We start from the raw sequence: 16,276 nt of genomic DNA on the forward strand, positions 1-16,276 counted from the left end.
GAAGATCCTGCGCGCACACACCAGCTATAGGAAGAGGAACCGACGCCGCTGAGGAGATCGTCTGGGTGAGTATAAGCATTTTTTTAAATTTTTTTTATTATTTTTAAACATTCTATCTTTTACTATTGATGCTGCATAGGCTGCATCTATAGTAAAAAGTTGGTCACACTTGTCAAACGCTATGTTTAACAAGTGTGACCAACCTGTCAGTCAGTTTTCCAAGCGATGCTACAGATCGCTTGGAAAACTCTAGCATTCTGCAAGCTAATTACGCTTGCAGAATGCTAAAAAAAAAACAAAAAAAAAAATGCGGATTTCTTGCAGAAAATTTCCGGTTTTCTTCAGGAAATTTCTGCAAGAAATACGGACGTGTGCACATACCCTGAAAGTATGCAGGCTAGACCATGTTGCGGCCTTGCAAACCTGCTCCGCCGATGCCTGGTGCCGAATGGCCCAGGAAGCACCAACTGACCGAGTAGAGTGAGCTCTAACCCCCGCCGGGATAGGCCTGCCCCTGACCCGATAAGCTTCTTGGATAGCCGATCGGATCCATCTGGCTATCGTAGCCTTAGACGCGGCTGAACCCTTCCTGTGACCCTCAGGGAGGATAAAGAGGGAATCCGATTTGCGGAAAGGGGCAGTCCTAGAAACGTACCTCCTGAGAAGCCCGTACCACGTCCAAAGTGTGAAGGGCCTTTTCGACCCTATGTTTTGGCTGTGGGCAAAAGGAGGGAAGAATGATATCTTCATTAAGGTGAAAAGAAGACACCACCTTAGGGAGAAAAGCGGGAGATGGGCGTAAGACTACTTTGTCCTGGTGGAAGGAAAGGAAGGGCGCCCGGCAGGAAAGTGCGGCCAACTCCGAGACGCGCCTGATAGATGTTACTGCCACAAGGAAGGCCACCTTCCATGAGAGAATAGATAGTGGGACGTCTTACGGAGGTTCCTGAAGGACGCTCAGGACCAAGTTGAGATCCCAGGTCTCTAGTGGCATTCTGTAGGGGGGAACCACGTGGGAGACCCCTTGAATGAAGGTCCTGACTTGCGAGTTAGTAGCAATCTTACGCTGGAACAACACCGACAGCGCTGAAATCTGGCCCTTGAGGGAACTGAGGGCCAGGCCGGAATCCAAGCCGGACTGGAGAAATTTCAGAATGAAGGGAATGGAGAAAACGAGAGGGCTACAACCGCGGAGTCTGCACCATGAGAAGAAGGGTTTCCAGGTGCGGTGGTAGATGCTAGCGGAAGACGTCTTGCGAGCTCTGATCATGGTGGAAATGACCTGCTGGGAGAAACCAGCTTGAGTTAGGATCCAGGTTTCAACAGCCACGCCGTTAAACGTAGGGCGCCTGAGCTCTGATGGTAGATCGGTCCTTGGCGCAGTAGATCTGGGCAGTCTGGTAACCGCCAGGGAACGTCGGATACGAAATGCACTAGTTCCGCATACCATGCGCGACGCGGCCAATCCAGGGCGATAAGGATCACCGGAATCCCCTCTATCTTGATTTTTCGGATCACCTTCGGCAACAGAGGAAGTGGAGGGAACACGTACGGGAATCGGAGCCGGTGCCATGGGAATATCAGAGCATCCACTCAACGGCCCGGGGATCCCGAGAACGCGCTATGAAGTTGGGGACTTTGGCGTTGAGCCTGGACGCCATCAGATCCACGTCCGGAGTTCCCCAGCGAAGGCAGATTTGACGAAAAACCTCTGGATGGAGCTCCCACTCTCCTGAGGCGAGATCCTGACGGCTGAGAAAGTCCGCCGCCCAGTTCTCGACACCCGGAATGTGCACCGCGGAAATGGTGGAGTGGTTGTCCTCGGCCCAACGGAGAATGTGTGTGACCTCCTGCATCGCCGCCCTGCTGCGGGTGCCCCCTTGATGGTTTATGTACGCCACAGCTGTGACGTTGTCCGATTGTATTCGGACTGGGTGACCCGCAAGCAGAGGGTGAAAACGTCTCAGGGCAAACCTGATAGCACAGATCTCCAGAATGTTTATGGGAAGTTTCGACTCCCGAATCGACCAACGCCCCTGGGCAGTGTGGTGGAGAAACACCGGTCCCCAACCGAGGAGACTGGCGTCGGTGGTCACCACCAGCCAATGGATCGGAAGAAAAGACCTCCCCTGGTGGAGACTTGACTCCAATGTCCACCACGTGAGCGCTTGCCTGGTCCGTGGGGACAGAGGGCATGGTCGGTCGAGGGTAAAGGGACTCCTGTCCCAATTGTCCAGTAGAGCTTGTTGTAAGGGACGGAGATGCAGTTGGGCGAAGGGAATCGCTTCCATTGAGGCCACCATCTTCCCCAGGATCTTCATGGCAAACCGAATGGACTGTGGGCAAGGGCGAGAAAGCGCCCGGGCCCCCTGTTGAAGCGCTTGGGCCTTGGACCGAGGAAGAAAGACCAGCCCCTTGGACGTGTCTAGGATCATGCCTAGGAAAGAGATCCTTCGAGCTGTAACAGGGGAGGACATGTCCAGGTTGATTAACCAGCCTAGGCGTGAAAGGGAATCCAACGTAATGCGGACACTTGCCTCGCAGGCATGAAAAGATGGACCTTTGACCAGAAGGTCGTCTAGGTATGGCAACACGACCACTCCCCAGGAGTGCAGGATGGCCATGACAGCCGCCATGACCTTCGTGAATACCCTGGGTGCTGTGGCAAGACCGAAGGGTAAGGCCGTGAATTGAAAATGGTCCTCTTGGATGGCGAAACGGAGGAACTTTTGATGTGGCGGAAAGATTGGAATGTGAAGATAAGCATCTCTGATGTCTATTGATGCTAGGAACTCGTCTCGCTCCAATGAGGAAATGACCGACCGAAGGGACTCCATCCGGAAGTGCCATACTTTTACGTGCTTGTTTAGGAGCTTCAAGTCCAAGATGGGGCGCACGGACCCGTCCTTCTTTGGCACGACGAAGAGGTTTGAGTAGAAACCTCTGAATCTCTCGTGTTCCGGAACCGGAATGATAACCCCGTTTTGGCGGAGGGAATCGATGGCGCGGTGAAGAGCACGTGATTGGGCTCTCGAACTTGGGAGACGAGAGGGAGAAAAACGAGCTGGAGGGGAGACGGAGAATTCTATCTTGTAACCAGACGACACCAGGTCTCTGACCCATTCGTCGTGGATGACGGAAAGCCAGACGTGACGAAAAAGAAGCAGGCGTCCGCCTACCTCGCTGGTGTCGACTGGAATTCTCCCCGAGTCATTGTGAAGGAAATCTGGCAGGTCTAGAACCTCTGGTTCTGGGTTGTCTAGGTCTTCCTCGCCAGGACTGATTCGGTTTGTAAGAAGGCCGAGAGTCTCTGTCTGTGCGTGTAGATCGTTCTGATCTAGACGATGCAGTGGAGTTGGACCAGAAAGGGCCACCACGAAAGGGGCGAAAACGAAAATGCTGTTGGCGTTGAAAAGCAGCTTTTGGCCTTTGTTGAGGGAGGAACTTGCTTTTTCCCCCTGTAGCATCGGAAATAAGTTGGTCCAATTTTTCTCCAAATAGGCGTCCGCCCTGAAAGGGGAGAGAAATCAGAGACTTTTTTGAGGAGGAATCCGCCCGCCACTCTCTAAGCCAGATAGCTCTCCTGATGGTGACGGCGTTTGAAGCCGCGGTTGCCGCACAGTCTGCTGCGTCTAAAGATGCGTACATCACATAATCTACCGCCATAGCAATTTGTTTGGCGAGGTCCGCCGCTTCAGACGGAAGAGCCTGGTCCTGAATGGAAAGTGCAAGAGTATCTGCCCAGAAAACCATAGCTTTGGCGACCCATGCCACAGCGAAGGAAGGGGATAGGGAGGAAGCTGAGGCTTCATACTGAGCGCGCCAGGGAATCCAACTGGCGTTCTGTGGGACTTTTGATTGATGCCCCGTCAGGTACTGATAACAGCTTTTTGGTAGCCAAACACGATACCGGAGGATCTACCAGCGGTGGTTCCGTCCAATCCTTAACCAGCTCTGAGGAGAAAGGATATTTCGATTCCAGAGCCTTTTTGCCCGTAAAGCGTTTATCCGGTCGCTCCCTGTGCCTCTTAACTATCTCTAGAAAATCTGGATGGGAGGCGAACACCTTATGGGATCGTTTGTTTCTAGTGAAGGAAACTGCGTGATCCGGAGCTGAATTAGGGTCATCATTAATCTTTAGCGCATGATTGACAGCCTCAATGAGGGAGTCAACAGTTAAGCAGAACTCCGGAGAATCCAGGTCCATGGACGCCTCAGACTCATACTCAGAGTCGTGATCGCTTCTAGCCCCTGGGGAGGGTGAGCGAGAAGTGGAGCTATTGGAGGCTGAATGGCGTGGTGAATGATCAGGAGAGGTAGTGCGGATCCGTTTTGTGGATGTCCGAACCTCCTGTGGGTGAGAGCGGCCCCTGCTGGCCGACGATTCCCCTGTAGCAGAGGGGTCTCTTAACCCAGGAAACGAACACCCCGCTCCCCAGAGGGGTCATGAAGGGATTCAATCGCCCTACCTAGCGAAGCCACGGATTGAGACAGCCCACTCAGGGGGACTAGGAACACTGGGGTCGGTAGTGGCGGAGGGCTCTTGGGCACAATGGGCATCACAGGCTGGGCAGAGCGGGGAGCTTTAAGGCCTGGGGAGAGGAGCCTGGCAGGTGGTACAATCAGAGAAAAAGGTTTCATGTACCTTAGAAATCTTTTTACCCCTTGACTGGGACATGTTGTACCCCAATGTAATGAACAAAGCCTGCTATGAAGAAGGTGAGGGGTAACGCTGCAGGGAAGCAGTTAGAGCCGTCTCCTTACCCGGTCCTGTTCCCCGCAATAGCTGAGTGGAGAAGGGGAGATCCTCCGTGGGGAAGAGAAAACCGGCCGGTGCAGCAGAAAGGAAGATGGCTGCTGAGACTCTGATATGGAATCTCGCAGGGAGCGAGAAGCGCCAGAAGCGTGGGAGGGGCCATAGGAATGATGCGTGGAGTGGGCGGAGCCTACCAGAGTGCAGCCTAGGAGAAGGCCGAAGCCGGGGACTAAATTTCCGGCCTCGGCCGGCGCGCGACCGCGGGGAAAAGAGTCGCGGCGCTTGGGTAAGGATCCTGCCCTAAGGAGCCCCCAAGAAAAGTAACCGCCATTAGAAAAAAGAAAACGACCCCTAAAGGAAACACAGCGGCAGAAGTGCGCGCTGACTGCACTTACCCAATAAAGTGCCCGGGATAAATAGGACGGTGCAGGGTTGGGGGAGCCTCCATCCACCATCCCCATGAAAGGGGGGTGGAGAGGAACCGTCCGCATCCTTCCATCATCCGCTTTTTCAGTGGTGATGCAGTGGGGGCTGCACGGACGCCACGGTGGAATAGTGCCTCTGAACAGCCGAGGGTGAAACCTGGTGGGCAGGGCAGATGTCCGGCAATAAAGGCCTGGCTGCAGAAGAGGATACTGGAGGTAAAACACCAGTGCTCGTCTGTAAATCGGGGGGAGATCGGTGCCCGTGAAAGGGGCCCGTCGTCCAAAAAGGTCAGCTCAGGCAGTGGCTTCCCACGTCGCAGGAGAGGATACGGAGAGATGAAACTCCCGTGCTCGCCTGTTGTTGGTTCGGGGGAGATCGGAACATGAAAGAATCCGTCGCCCCCTTCGTCCGGAATAAAAAGGTTTAAATCCAGTGTGCCTCCTACGGACACTAAGCTTGAACTGGGTCTCTGGAAGCCAGCACGAGGGTGTATACTGCAGGGGAGGAGCTAACCTTTTTTTGTCTCAACTTAGTGTCAGCCTCCTAGTGACAGCAGCATAACACCCATGGTCCTGTGTCCCCCAATGTGGCGAAGGAGAAATTTTCTTTCCTTGTGGAGTGTGTTAATGACTGCCTTCTGGACATCAAGTCAGCAGTCTTTCCCATGATTGTGGAGCCTACTGAAACAGACTAAGGGACCTTTTTAAATGCTTAAGGAAGTCTTTGCAGGTGTTTTTTGTTAATTATTCTAATTTACCGAGATGACTTTTGGGTTTTCATAGGCTGTAAGCCATAATCATCAACATTAACAGAAATAAACACTTGCAATAGACCACTGTTTGTAATGACTCTTTATAATAGGAGTTTCACTTTTTATATTGAAGTACTGAAATAAATTAGCTTTTTGATAATATTCTAATTTTGTGAGAAGCACCTGTATGAGTTTCACTTTTTTGTATTGAAAAACTGAAATAAATTAAACTTTTTGATGATATTTTAATTTAGTGAGAAGCACTTGTATGTGCGAACACTTTCATGACATGGCGATTTTTAGTTTTTGTTTTCCCTCCCCTTTTTCCAAGAGACATAACTTTTATATTTTTCCATTCAGATTGCCGTATAAAGGCTTGTTTTGACACCATTCATTCTACCACATAGTGTACTGAAAAGTGGGGAAAAAAAGTGCTTTGACATTTCTAAAAAAGTGCAATTCCCAAATTAGTTTTTTGGGGGTTTTATTATTTACCTTGTTCACTATATAGGAAAATTGACCTGAGAAAATGATTTTCTACGTCAGTACGAGTACGCAGTTACCAAATATGTGTAGTGTTTTTTTGTTTGTTTTTAAATAGTGAAACAAATTTGAAATTTTCTTGTCACAAATTTGTCACCATTTTCCAAGACCCGTAATATTTTCAGTTTTCGACATGAAGCTCTGTGAGGGCTTATTTTTTGCACGCCGAGATGACGTCTATTCTGTTTCTATTTTGGAGTAGATTCTAAGTTTTGATTGCCTCTCATTGCATTTTATTCCAACATTGTGGCGTCCCAAAAAATGTAATTCTTGTGATTTTGATTTATTTTTTCTTGTTGCACCATATACTGATCGGATTGATTTACTTTATATTTTGATAGATCTGACCTTTATGAACACATCGATACTAAATTTGTGTATTTTTTAATTTTTATTTTTAATGAGGCAAAACTAGGGTGATTTGAACTTTTGTGCTTTTTTTTTGTCTTTTCATATCTTTAAAACCGTTTTCTTTACTTTTTACTCCATTTAATAGTCCCCGTCTGATCGCTTGTGCTATATACATAGCAGTGCATTAGCACTGTAATGTATTGCTAAAATCACTATCGCCTATGAACGCCAGCTACAGGCTGGCTTTCACAGAAGTATTGTAATGACAGGCATGGGGATCATGAGCAGACCCCCAGCGGTCATGACAACCCATTGACGCCTCGCGATCATGTCACAGGCGCGACGATGGACATGTGGAATGACACGTCCACTGCCGGTGCACATTAAATGCCACTGTCCTAGATTGACAGCGATATTTAACAGGATAACAACTTGTTAAAGGCACATGATGCCTTATTAAATCAGCCATCATCTGCAAATGTTCGTGCGAGCCCGCGTAGGGATGCTACGTATGACATATATGTAGATCCAATGTCGTGATTGCGTTAATGTTACTATTGTGTAAGTTCCCATTTTTTTCTTTTTTTTTTTTATGTTTTAATACAGAGTTAAAGGCGTCATGTGATGAAGAAAAGGGTCACCTTGCTGCGGCCGAGGAGACAGTGAAAAGTTTAAACCAGGAGATACAGATAGGGTCACGTGTAATAGAAGATCTGAAGACTGAGCTGGTAAATGCCGTTATGGTCATATTTCAAGAAATCCTTATATTTAATATTTCAGCTAATTGAATCGTGTAAATATTAATTATCACAATATGATAGTTTATTACAGTAAATTGGCTTCAGTAAACCATACCTAAATATATATCAATTTGTCTTCTTCCCAATCTAGCTGTACTTTTAAGGTTTTGTATTTCCAGAATGTAGCTGCTCCAACATTCTTAAAGGGGTTGTCCCACTAACAAAGTTAATTTTAATCAATAGATGTTGGAATAATAATAATTTCCACAATTGAATGTGTTTAAATGTTTTTCCTGTGCTGAGATAATCGTATAAATGTGCCCTTGTTGTGTACTGTGTAATGTTTTTGTCTGACCGTACAGGGACGTGGTCTGATCATACCACAGCTGCTTGGTAGGGGAGGGAGTAAGAAATTATACAGACAGGACAGCATAGGATCACAAATAATTCTTTCTTTGAGGTAAAGCATTTTTTTAAAACAGGCAGTGAAATGCTTTATCTTACAAAAAGAATCAGCTGTGATTCTCTTCAATAACATCTTTATTCTTTTTTGCTTCCTTCCTTGCCAAGGCATTCTGGTATGATCAAACTATGAACTGGAGCAGCTCTGCGTGGTCTGACACAGCTATTCCACAGTACACAACAGGGCACATTTATAAGAATTAGAGATGGTCGAATCCGAACAGTAAAGTTAGTTGTCCGTACCGAACACCTACTGTTCGGGCACGGTGACCGAACACAGACTTCACCAGGAAATCCATGTTACTGTTCGGGTTCGACCCCTGGACACCGGGTGTTTGTAATGATAGTACTGCAAACAGTGCTTCTGATCGGCGGTAATATTATCACCACCGGTCAGACAGCCGCAACTCCCATGCTGTCACATGATTGGAGGTATAAAGTTCACATCTGGTCACTGGTGTCGGCTGATGGGACTATTTCTCCAATCAGCCGATGCCTGCTGCCACTAATAACAGTGAGAGCAGGTGGTGGCTGATTGGAGTATTCATCAGCCAGTGCCTGCACTGTAAATAAATAATTTAAAAAAAAAAAAACGGTGTGGGTTCCCCAGTCTATTTGATAACCAGCCAGGCAAAACTGACAGTGCAGGCTTCAAACCTCAGCTGTCAGCTTCAGCAAGGTTGGTTCCACATGCTGTATTTTTTAATTAAATTAAAAAAGATATACAGTAAAAAAAAAAAAAAAAAGGCGTGGGGACTCCTGCATTTTTGACAACCAGCCAAGCTAAAGAAGGCAGCTGGGGTTGGTATTCTCAGGCTGGTAAGGGGCCATGGTTATTGCACACCCCCAGCCTAAAAATAGCAGCCGACAGCTGCCTAGAAATGGCGCATCTATTAAATGTTAGCTTTTAAAAGATTACCGGCATGAGAATCTCTACTCGACCCCATCTTTAGCCGACGCTCGCGGTCATCTTTAGCCGACCCCGCGTTGTCATAGCAACCCATTGACATGGGTGGATAGAACAACAGACCCTCCAAGACTGCTTGCTATAAATGCAGCTGTCACAATTTGACAGTTACATTTAGCAGGTTAACAGCCACAGGTCGATTTATCATCTGCTTACTCCTGAGCTGGGTCAAAGATAGGGAGCCCATATATGACATACCATTACGTCATGTGGCAGTAAGGGTTTAACCCCTGAATGACCAGAACTGTTTTCTGTTTTGCGTTTTCATTTTTCACTCCCCGCTTTCCCAGAGCGATAACTTTTTTATTTTTCAGTCAGTATGGCGATGTGAGGGCTTATTTTTTGCGGGACAAGTTGTAATTTTGAACGGCACAATTGGTTTTAGCATGTCGTGTACTAGAAAATGGGAAAAAAATTCCAAGTGCGGTGAAATTGCAAAAAAAGTGCAATCCCATACTTGTTTTTTGTTTGGCTTTTTTGCTAGGTTCACTAAATGCTAAAACTGACCTGCCATTATGATTCTCCAGGTCATTACGAGTTCATAGACACCAAAAGTGTCTAGGTTCTTTTTTATCTGTGTGGTTAAGTTTGCTAAAAAAAAATTGTGCAATTTTCCGATACCCGTAGCGTCTCCATTTCTCGTGATCTGGGGTTGGGTCAGGGCTTATTTTTTGCGTGCCGAGCTGATGTTTTTAATGATACCATTTTGGTGCACGTGCGATCTTTTGATCGCTTGTTACTGCATTCTAATGCAAAGTTGCCGCTACCAAAAGACTTAATTCTGGCATCTTGAATTTTTTTCTCGCTATGCCGTGTAGCGATCAGGTTAATCCTTTTTTTTTTTTTTACTATTGATAGATCGGGCGATTCTGAACGCGGCGATACCAAATATGTGTAGGTTTTTTTTAATGGGGCGAAAGGGGGGTGATTTGAACTTTTATATTTTTTTCAGATTTTTAAAAAACTTTTTTTTTTTTTTTTTGCTTTTGCTGTGCTTCAATATTTCCACAGGAGGCTAGAAGCTGGCACAGTTCGATTGGCTCTGCTACATAGAGGCGATGGTCAGATCGCTCCTATGTAGCTGAATTACTAGATTGCTATGAGCGCCGACCTTCGGGTGGCACTCGCAGCAATCTGGCATCAACAACCATTGAGGTCTGAAGGAGACCTCTGGTTGTCATACCGATGACCCCCGATCACGTGACGGGGCCCACCGGTGCACGCATTTCCGGCCGCATGGCCGGAAGCGCTTGTTGAATGCCACTGTCAGAGTTTGACAGTGGCATTTAACTAATTCCCCCCGGCAAATGTCAGCTGTTCAAAACATGCCGGAGCCCGTGTCAAAGCGGGGGTTCTGCCATCAGACGTACTATTCTGTCCGATGGCAGAAAGGGGTTAATATGTTCTTCTTACCCACTACAGTGTGAGTTTGCTGAATTCATGGGTTCCAATGTATCAGATGGAGGCCAAAATAGTGACTTTTTGGCCTCTATCTGGCCAATATAAATCTGAATTTTCATTAAGTTTTTTCAGTGTTACAAAGTGTGCATCCAAACTATATTGACCTGTATAATAAAAGCTGTATCATTAATGCTACTGTAATATAATGTAACATAATATCCCCCACTTTTAAGTCGGCGACAAATCACTGAGTGCTCAACACACTCCACATAGTCCCTTAACGCCCAAAAGTAGCCAATCAATGATTCGGTATTTTACTTTTTGGCACTCATCTCTAGTATGTTTTTCATGTTTTTTTTATTTTAACTTTCCAGCTATTGCATATATAACGAATAGTGTTGAGCGATACCGTCCGATACTTGAAAGTATCGGTATCGGAAAGTATCGGCCGATACCGGCAAAGTATCGGATCTAATCCGATACCGATACCCAATACCAATACAAAGTCAATGGGACTCATGTATCGGACGGTATCCCTGATGGTTCCCAGGGTCTGAAGGAGAGGAAACTCTCCTTCAGGCCCTGAGAACCATATCAATGTGTAAAATAAAGAATTAAAATAAAAAATATTGCTATACTCACCTCTCCGACGCAGCCTGGACCTCACCGAGGGAACCGGCAGCGTTGTTCGCTTAAAATTCGCGCGTTTACTTCCTTACGCGACGTCACGGCTTGTGATTGGTCGCATCGCGTCGCGACCAATCACAAGCCAGAACGTAATTTTAAAATCCTGAAGGACCTAAAATTACGTCACGGCTTGCTGTGATTGGTCGCGTCGCGGCCACATGGGCGACGCGACCAATCACAAGCTGGGACGTCACGGGAGGCAGGACAAGCGCGCATTTTAAAATGCGCGCGTGTCCAGCCTCCCATGACGTCACGGCTTGTGATTGGTCGCGTCGCCCATGTGACCGCGACGCGACCAATCACAAGCCAGAACGTAATTTTAAAATCCTGAAGGACCTAAAATTACGTCACGGCTTGCTGTGATTGGTCGCGTCGCGGCCACATGGGCGACGCGACCAATCACAAGCCGGGACGTCACGGGAGGCAGGACAAGCGCGCATTTTAAAATGCGCGCGTGTCCAGCCTCCCATGACGTCACGGCTTGTGATTGGTCGCGTCGCCCATGTGACCGCGACGCGACCAATCACAAGCCAGAACGTAATTTTAAAATCCTGAAGGACCTAAAATTACGTCACGGCTTGCTGTGATTGGTCGCGTCGCAGCCACATGGGCGGCACGCGACCAATCATAAGCCGGGACTTCGCGTAAGGAAGTAAACGCGCGAATTTTAAGCAAACAACGCTGCCGGTTCCCTCGCTGAGGTCCAGGCTGCGTCGGAGAGGTGAGTATAGCAATATTTTTTATTTTAATTCTTAATTTTACACATTAATGTTGTTCCGATACCCGATACCACAAAAGTATCTGCTCTCGGTATCGGAATTCCGATACCCGCAAGTATCGGCCGATACCCGATACTTGCGGTATCGGAAAGCTCAACACTAATAACGAATGATTTCCTTTTCACTTGTATGACGAACAAATCATGCAATAAGACTTATTTAATGTCAATTAATATAGTTCTTACTAAGTGATAATACCAAAAAATGAATCGCATAGATATTTATCATCCTTCTGTCCTGATGAAGACTTGGAACAAGTAAGGCTATTTTCACACTAGCGTCGTGTGACGCAAGTCGCAATGCGTCGTTTTGGAGAAAAAAAACGCATCCTGCAAAGTTGCCCGCAGGATGCGTTTTTTCTCCATAGACTTGCATTAGCGACGCTTTGCGACGGATTGCCACACGTCGCATCCGTCGTGCAATAGATGGGTCTTGTTTTGGCGGACCGTCGGCACAAAAAAAGTTCCGTGTAACGTTTTTCTTGTGCGTCGCGTCTTCCATTTTCTACCTCGCATGCGCGGCCGAAATTCCGCCCCCTCCTCCCCGGACTGCAGAATGGGCAGCGGATGCGTTGTAAAACTGCATCCGCTGCCCACGTCTTGCAGTTATTTCACAGGTTCCGTCAGTGCGTCGGCACGATGTAGACACGTACTCTGTCTCTTTAAATCTACCACTGGTTTATTATACATGTGGCATAAACCAGTGCAAAGTGAAAAATAGACACTTTAGACAAAATAGGAAAGCAATACAACATGGTATACAGTCTCTGCAGCTGCGGGGATCGTCCTGTTCAGGATATAACAACTGGGTTCAGTACAGTTTAAAACTAAGCGACTGCTCTGGAGCTGCCAGACCCACTCAACACTGAGGGTATGTGCACACGTCAGGATTTCTTCCGGATTTTTCCCACGTTTTTTCGCTATAAAAATGCTATAAAAACACTTAAAATCCGCATACATATGCATCCGATCATTTAGAATGCATTCCGCAATATTTGTGCATATGTTGCGTTTTTTTTCCGAGAAAAAAAAAAACGCATCGCGGAAAAAAGCGCAGCATGTTCATTATTTTGCGGATTTCCCACTATATTATTGCATCCCAGAACCTCCGGAAAAATCCGCAAAAAAAACGCTTGAAAAACGCGAAAAATCCACATGCGGATTTCTTGCAGAAATGTCCGGTTTTCTTCAGGAAATTTCTGCAAGAAATCCGGACGTGTGCACATACCCTGATTGCCTCTGAAAACCGACTATTTAAACCTCAGACCACAAACTGGGGTGGAGATGAGGTAGGCAACCTCCCACCCGCTCTTGGGTTGTCCACAAAAACCCAGCCCTTAAAATGGCTGATTAACTCCTCTCAACACAGTGTGCTGGAGCAAACTTCTGGGTTTCAAATCACTGAAGCTAATAGCCTCAGTGAAATGCATCTCCCCTTCAGCACTTTGCCAGTGACTTTGTCACAGTGCATACTAATTTATTCAATTACACATACACTTTGCTGCTTTCTCTCTAATGTCTAAGTCCCTGAGTAGGGATGGGCGTAACGGTGGAAGTTTGGGTTCTGGTACCTGACCCGAACTGTTTGGAAAGTTCAGGTCCGGTACCAGAACAGTTCCCTAACTTCCACCAGAACCCGGACTCCATTGAAAATATTGAATACCCAAACTGGTAAGAAAACATAATTCTTTCTTTCTCTCTCAATCTCTTAAAGGGGATGTCCACTACTAGGACAACCCTCTCTTGAGCTATATGTTTTGCCTTGATAAGATTAAAAAACCTGTGCTCATCTTCTGTTCTGGCGCAGTTTCAACTATGTCAGCACTTGTGGTCCCGAGGCTCTCGTGAGATTGTTGTGACACGTGGTGCCCATCGCCCAATCAGTGTTGGTATCACTATCCCCACCTTACAGATTGAACATGAAGAGGAAGTCTGGGCTGCCGCTGATCCCTGACTTCATCTTTATGTTCAGTCCGTACGAAGGTGGGGATAGTGATACCAACAGTGATGGGGTGATAGGCACCACGTGTCACAACACTGCAGAAGAGCTCGGGTCTGCGAGTGCTGACACCGCTGGAACAGCGCCAGCACGGGAGGTGAGCATAGGATTTTTTTTTAATTTCTTCTGGGCCAAACATTTAGTTCAAGAAGTGTTTGTCTTAGTAATGAACAACCTCTTTAAATATGCTTACCTTATGCATTGATATCCTCATTTTACTGTAGTTGATTGAGGGGCTACTGTTTGTATTTCTCATTACATTCTTAAATTCTGTCAGGTTTGTACACTCCTCAACATTGAAATTGCAACACCAGAAAAGAAAAGTCATGTAATTATTAAAGTCACAGTATGGGTAGGTATGTTGGTGATATGCAAATGTTGAAAAAATAGAAACATTTCCAAAATATCTCTTGTTTTCTCAATTGTGAGAACCACACACAGAAAAACACACTTACTGACCTGCTATCAATCAGGTTATTAATGGTTCTCTGAAGATTGTTCTGCCACACTGAATGGACTTGGACAAATTATCAAGTTTCTCTGCTGACCAACGACGCCTCAGATGTGCTTGATGGGAGACTAGTGTAGACACTGCAGGCAATGTTAGCAAGTTTGGGCCACGCAAGCTGCTCACGGTAGCACAAGCAACATGCTGCCTCGTATTGTCTTGTTGAAGAACAGATCCTGGGGCATTTTAGAGGAAAGACCATACTATTGGTTGCACAACCAAATCAGTGTAATGCCGAGCTGTTAGTGTACATGGAATGAAGAGCAGAGGTGTCCGACTAAAGTACATTATCTACCACATGCTATAATCTGATGTCATGTTCCCCTGTGAATGCCTCTACATTGACCCTCCCGCCAGGGCTCTCAAAAGTTCAAAGCACCTTTTACATGATGGCATTGAAAGCTAGAATGGAGGTCTAGCCTCTTCAGCGATAAGTCCCGCTTTTGTCTTGACAACAATAATGGCCGATATTAGTCTGTAGACCATGTTGGCAACACCATGAAGAGGCCTTCACGAGGGAATCTTATACCGGAGAAGCATAATTTACGCAGCCAGTCACTTCTTGTCTTCATTCCAGGTACATTTACAGCCCAGCTTTACATTGACCTGGGTGTGGAACCAGTAGTACAGCCTTTTCTTGAAAGTGTTTGTGGAGCCGTTATCAACATAACGCCAGGCTGCATGTTCCTTGTGAGCAGACTGCGTGGCCTAAACAAGCTACCATGGCCTGTCACGTCTCTGGACTTGTCTCCCATTCAGCACATCTGGGACAGCGTTGTTCGGCAATTGCATAGGGAGCTGCCAGCAGTGGATCTTGATGATTTGTGTTGTCAAGTACATTCAGCGTGGCAAAGCATTCCTCAGGCAACCAATAATAACCTCATTGATAGCATGCCAAGGTGTGTGTGTTCGTGTACTTCTGCATGTGACCATAATGCTCAATACCGAATAAAGTGAGATGTCTTGAAAATTGTTTCCATTTTTTTCATCATTTGCATACCATTAACATATCCGACCTGTGATTTCCCTAATTTCATGACTTTTCCCTCTTGGAATTGCGTTTTCAATGTTGAGGAGTATATATTATAAAATGTATGTCCTTATGTAGAATAATGGCTTGCACATTGTTTTCTAGATAATTTTCTAGCCTTATGTATAGTTATAGTCTTTCTGCCTCACAGTTACAACGACCTGGAATAGAAGATGTGGCGGTCTTGAAAAAAGAGCTCATCCAGGTTCAGACGCTGATGGACAAAACCTCTTTGGAACGTGAAAAAGAATCAGAGAAGCTGAAAGATGAGTGCAAGCAACTGCAAATGCAAAATGCTAACTCTGAGGTAACTAGGGGGTAGTACTGAAAAATGGCATCCTCGAGCCGAGCTATACCATTACATAGGTATCGAATATTGGAGATGATCTGACAGGGTCTGGGAACTCGCATACCTTAATCTAGTTTCTTTTTTTACATTTAAGAATGCATCCGAAGCCGTCAATGCTGAATGCAAAAATTAGGATCACAATTTTTCAGGCCACACTGGGGAGTTGTGATTGTATGTTCTTCCTTACCTTTCTTTTCTCCATTTGTCATCTATTTTCTTGTCTCTTCTTAGGCTTCAGCTATCTGTGCTCATTATGTGTGTGAGTGACATTTAATACCAAGCAATATCCGCTTTCATGAAACCATTCTTTACATTTCTTTTTTAACAATTCAAAACATGGCCAGGCGCATATGTCAGGAAAATTCTTCAATTAAAGGCAAATTAACCTTAAAGGGAACCTGTCACCATGTTTTTGGAAGATGGGATAAAAATAGCGTTAAATAGGGGCAGAGGTGGGCGTTACATTAGTGTGTTTGTTATGCGTTTATTACCCACCTAAGTTGCCGAAATACCTTTGCAAAGTCTCCG

General features: G+C 46.2%; 1 protein-coding gene across 6 annotated transcripts in view; it reads left to right on the forward strand.

Annotated features, from left to right (window-relative positions):
- EEA1 (early endosome antigen 1) overlaps nt 1–16,276 on the forward strand; it is a 206,943-nt gene that overhangs the window by 82,738 nt on the left and 107,929 nt on the right. For all 6 annotated transcript variants that reach the window (XM_077265415.1, XM_077265418.1, XM_077265414.1 and 3 more), the window contains 2 exons: nt 7,434–7,555; nt 15,551–15,706. In XM_077265415.1, coding sequence (XP_077121530.1) covers nt 7,434–7,555; nt 15,551–15,706 — 278 coding nt within the window. The remainder of the gene's footprint in view (nt 1–7,433; nt 7,556–15,550; nt 15,707–16,276) is intronic.

This window comes from Ranitomeya variabilis, chromosome 5 (genome assembly GCF_051348905.1).
Source record: "Ranitomeya variabilis isolate aRanVar5 chromosome 5, aRanVar5.hap1, whole genome shotgun sequence".
Taxonomy (NCBI): Eukaryota; Metazoa; Chordata; class Amphibia; order Anura; family Dendrobatidae; genus Ranitomeya; species Ranitomeya variabilis.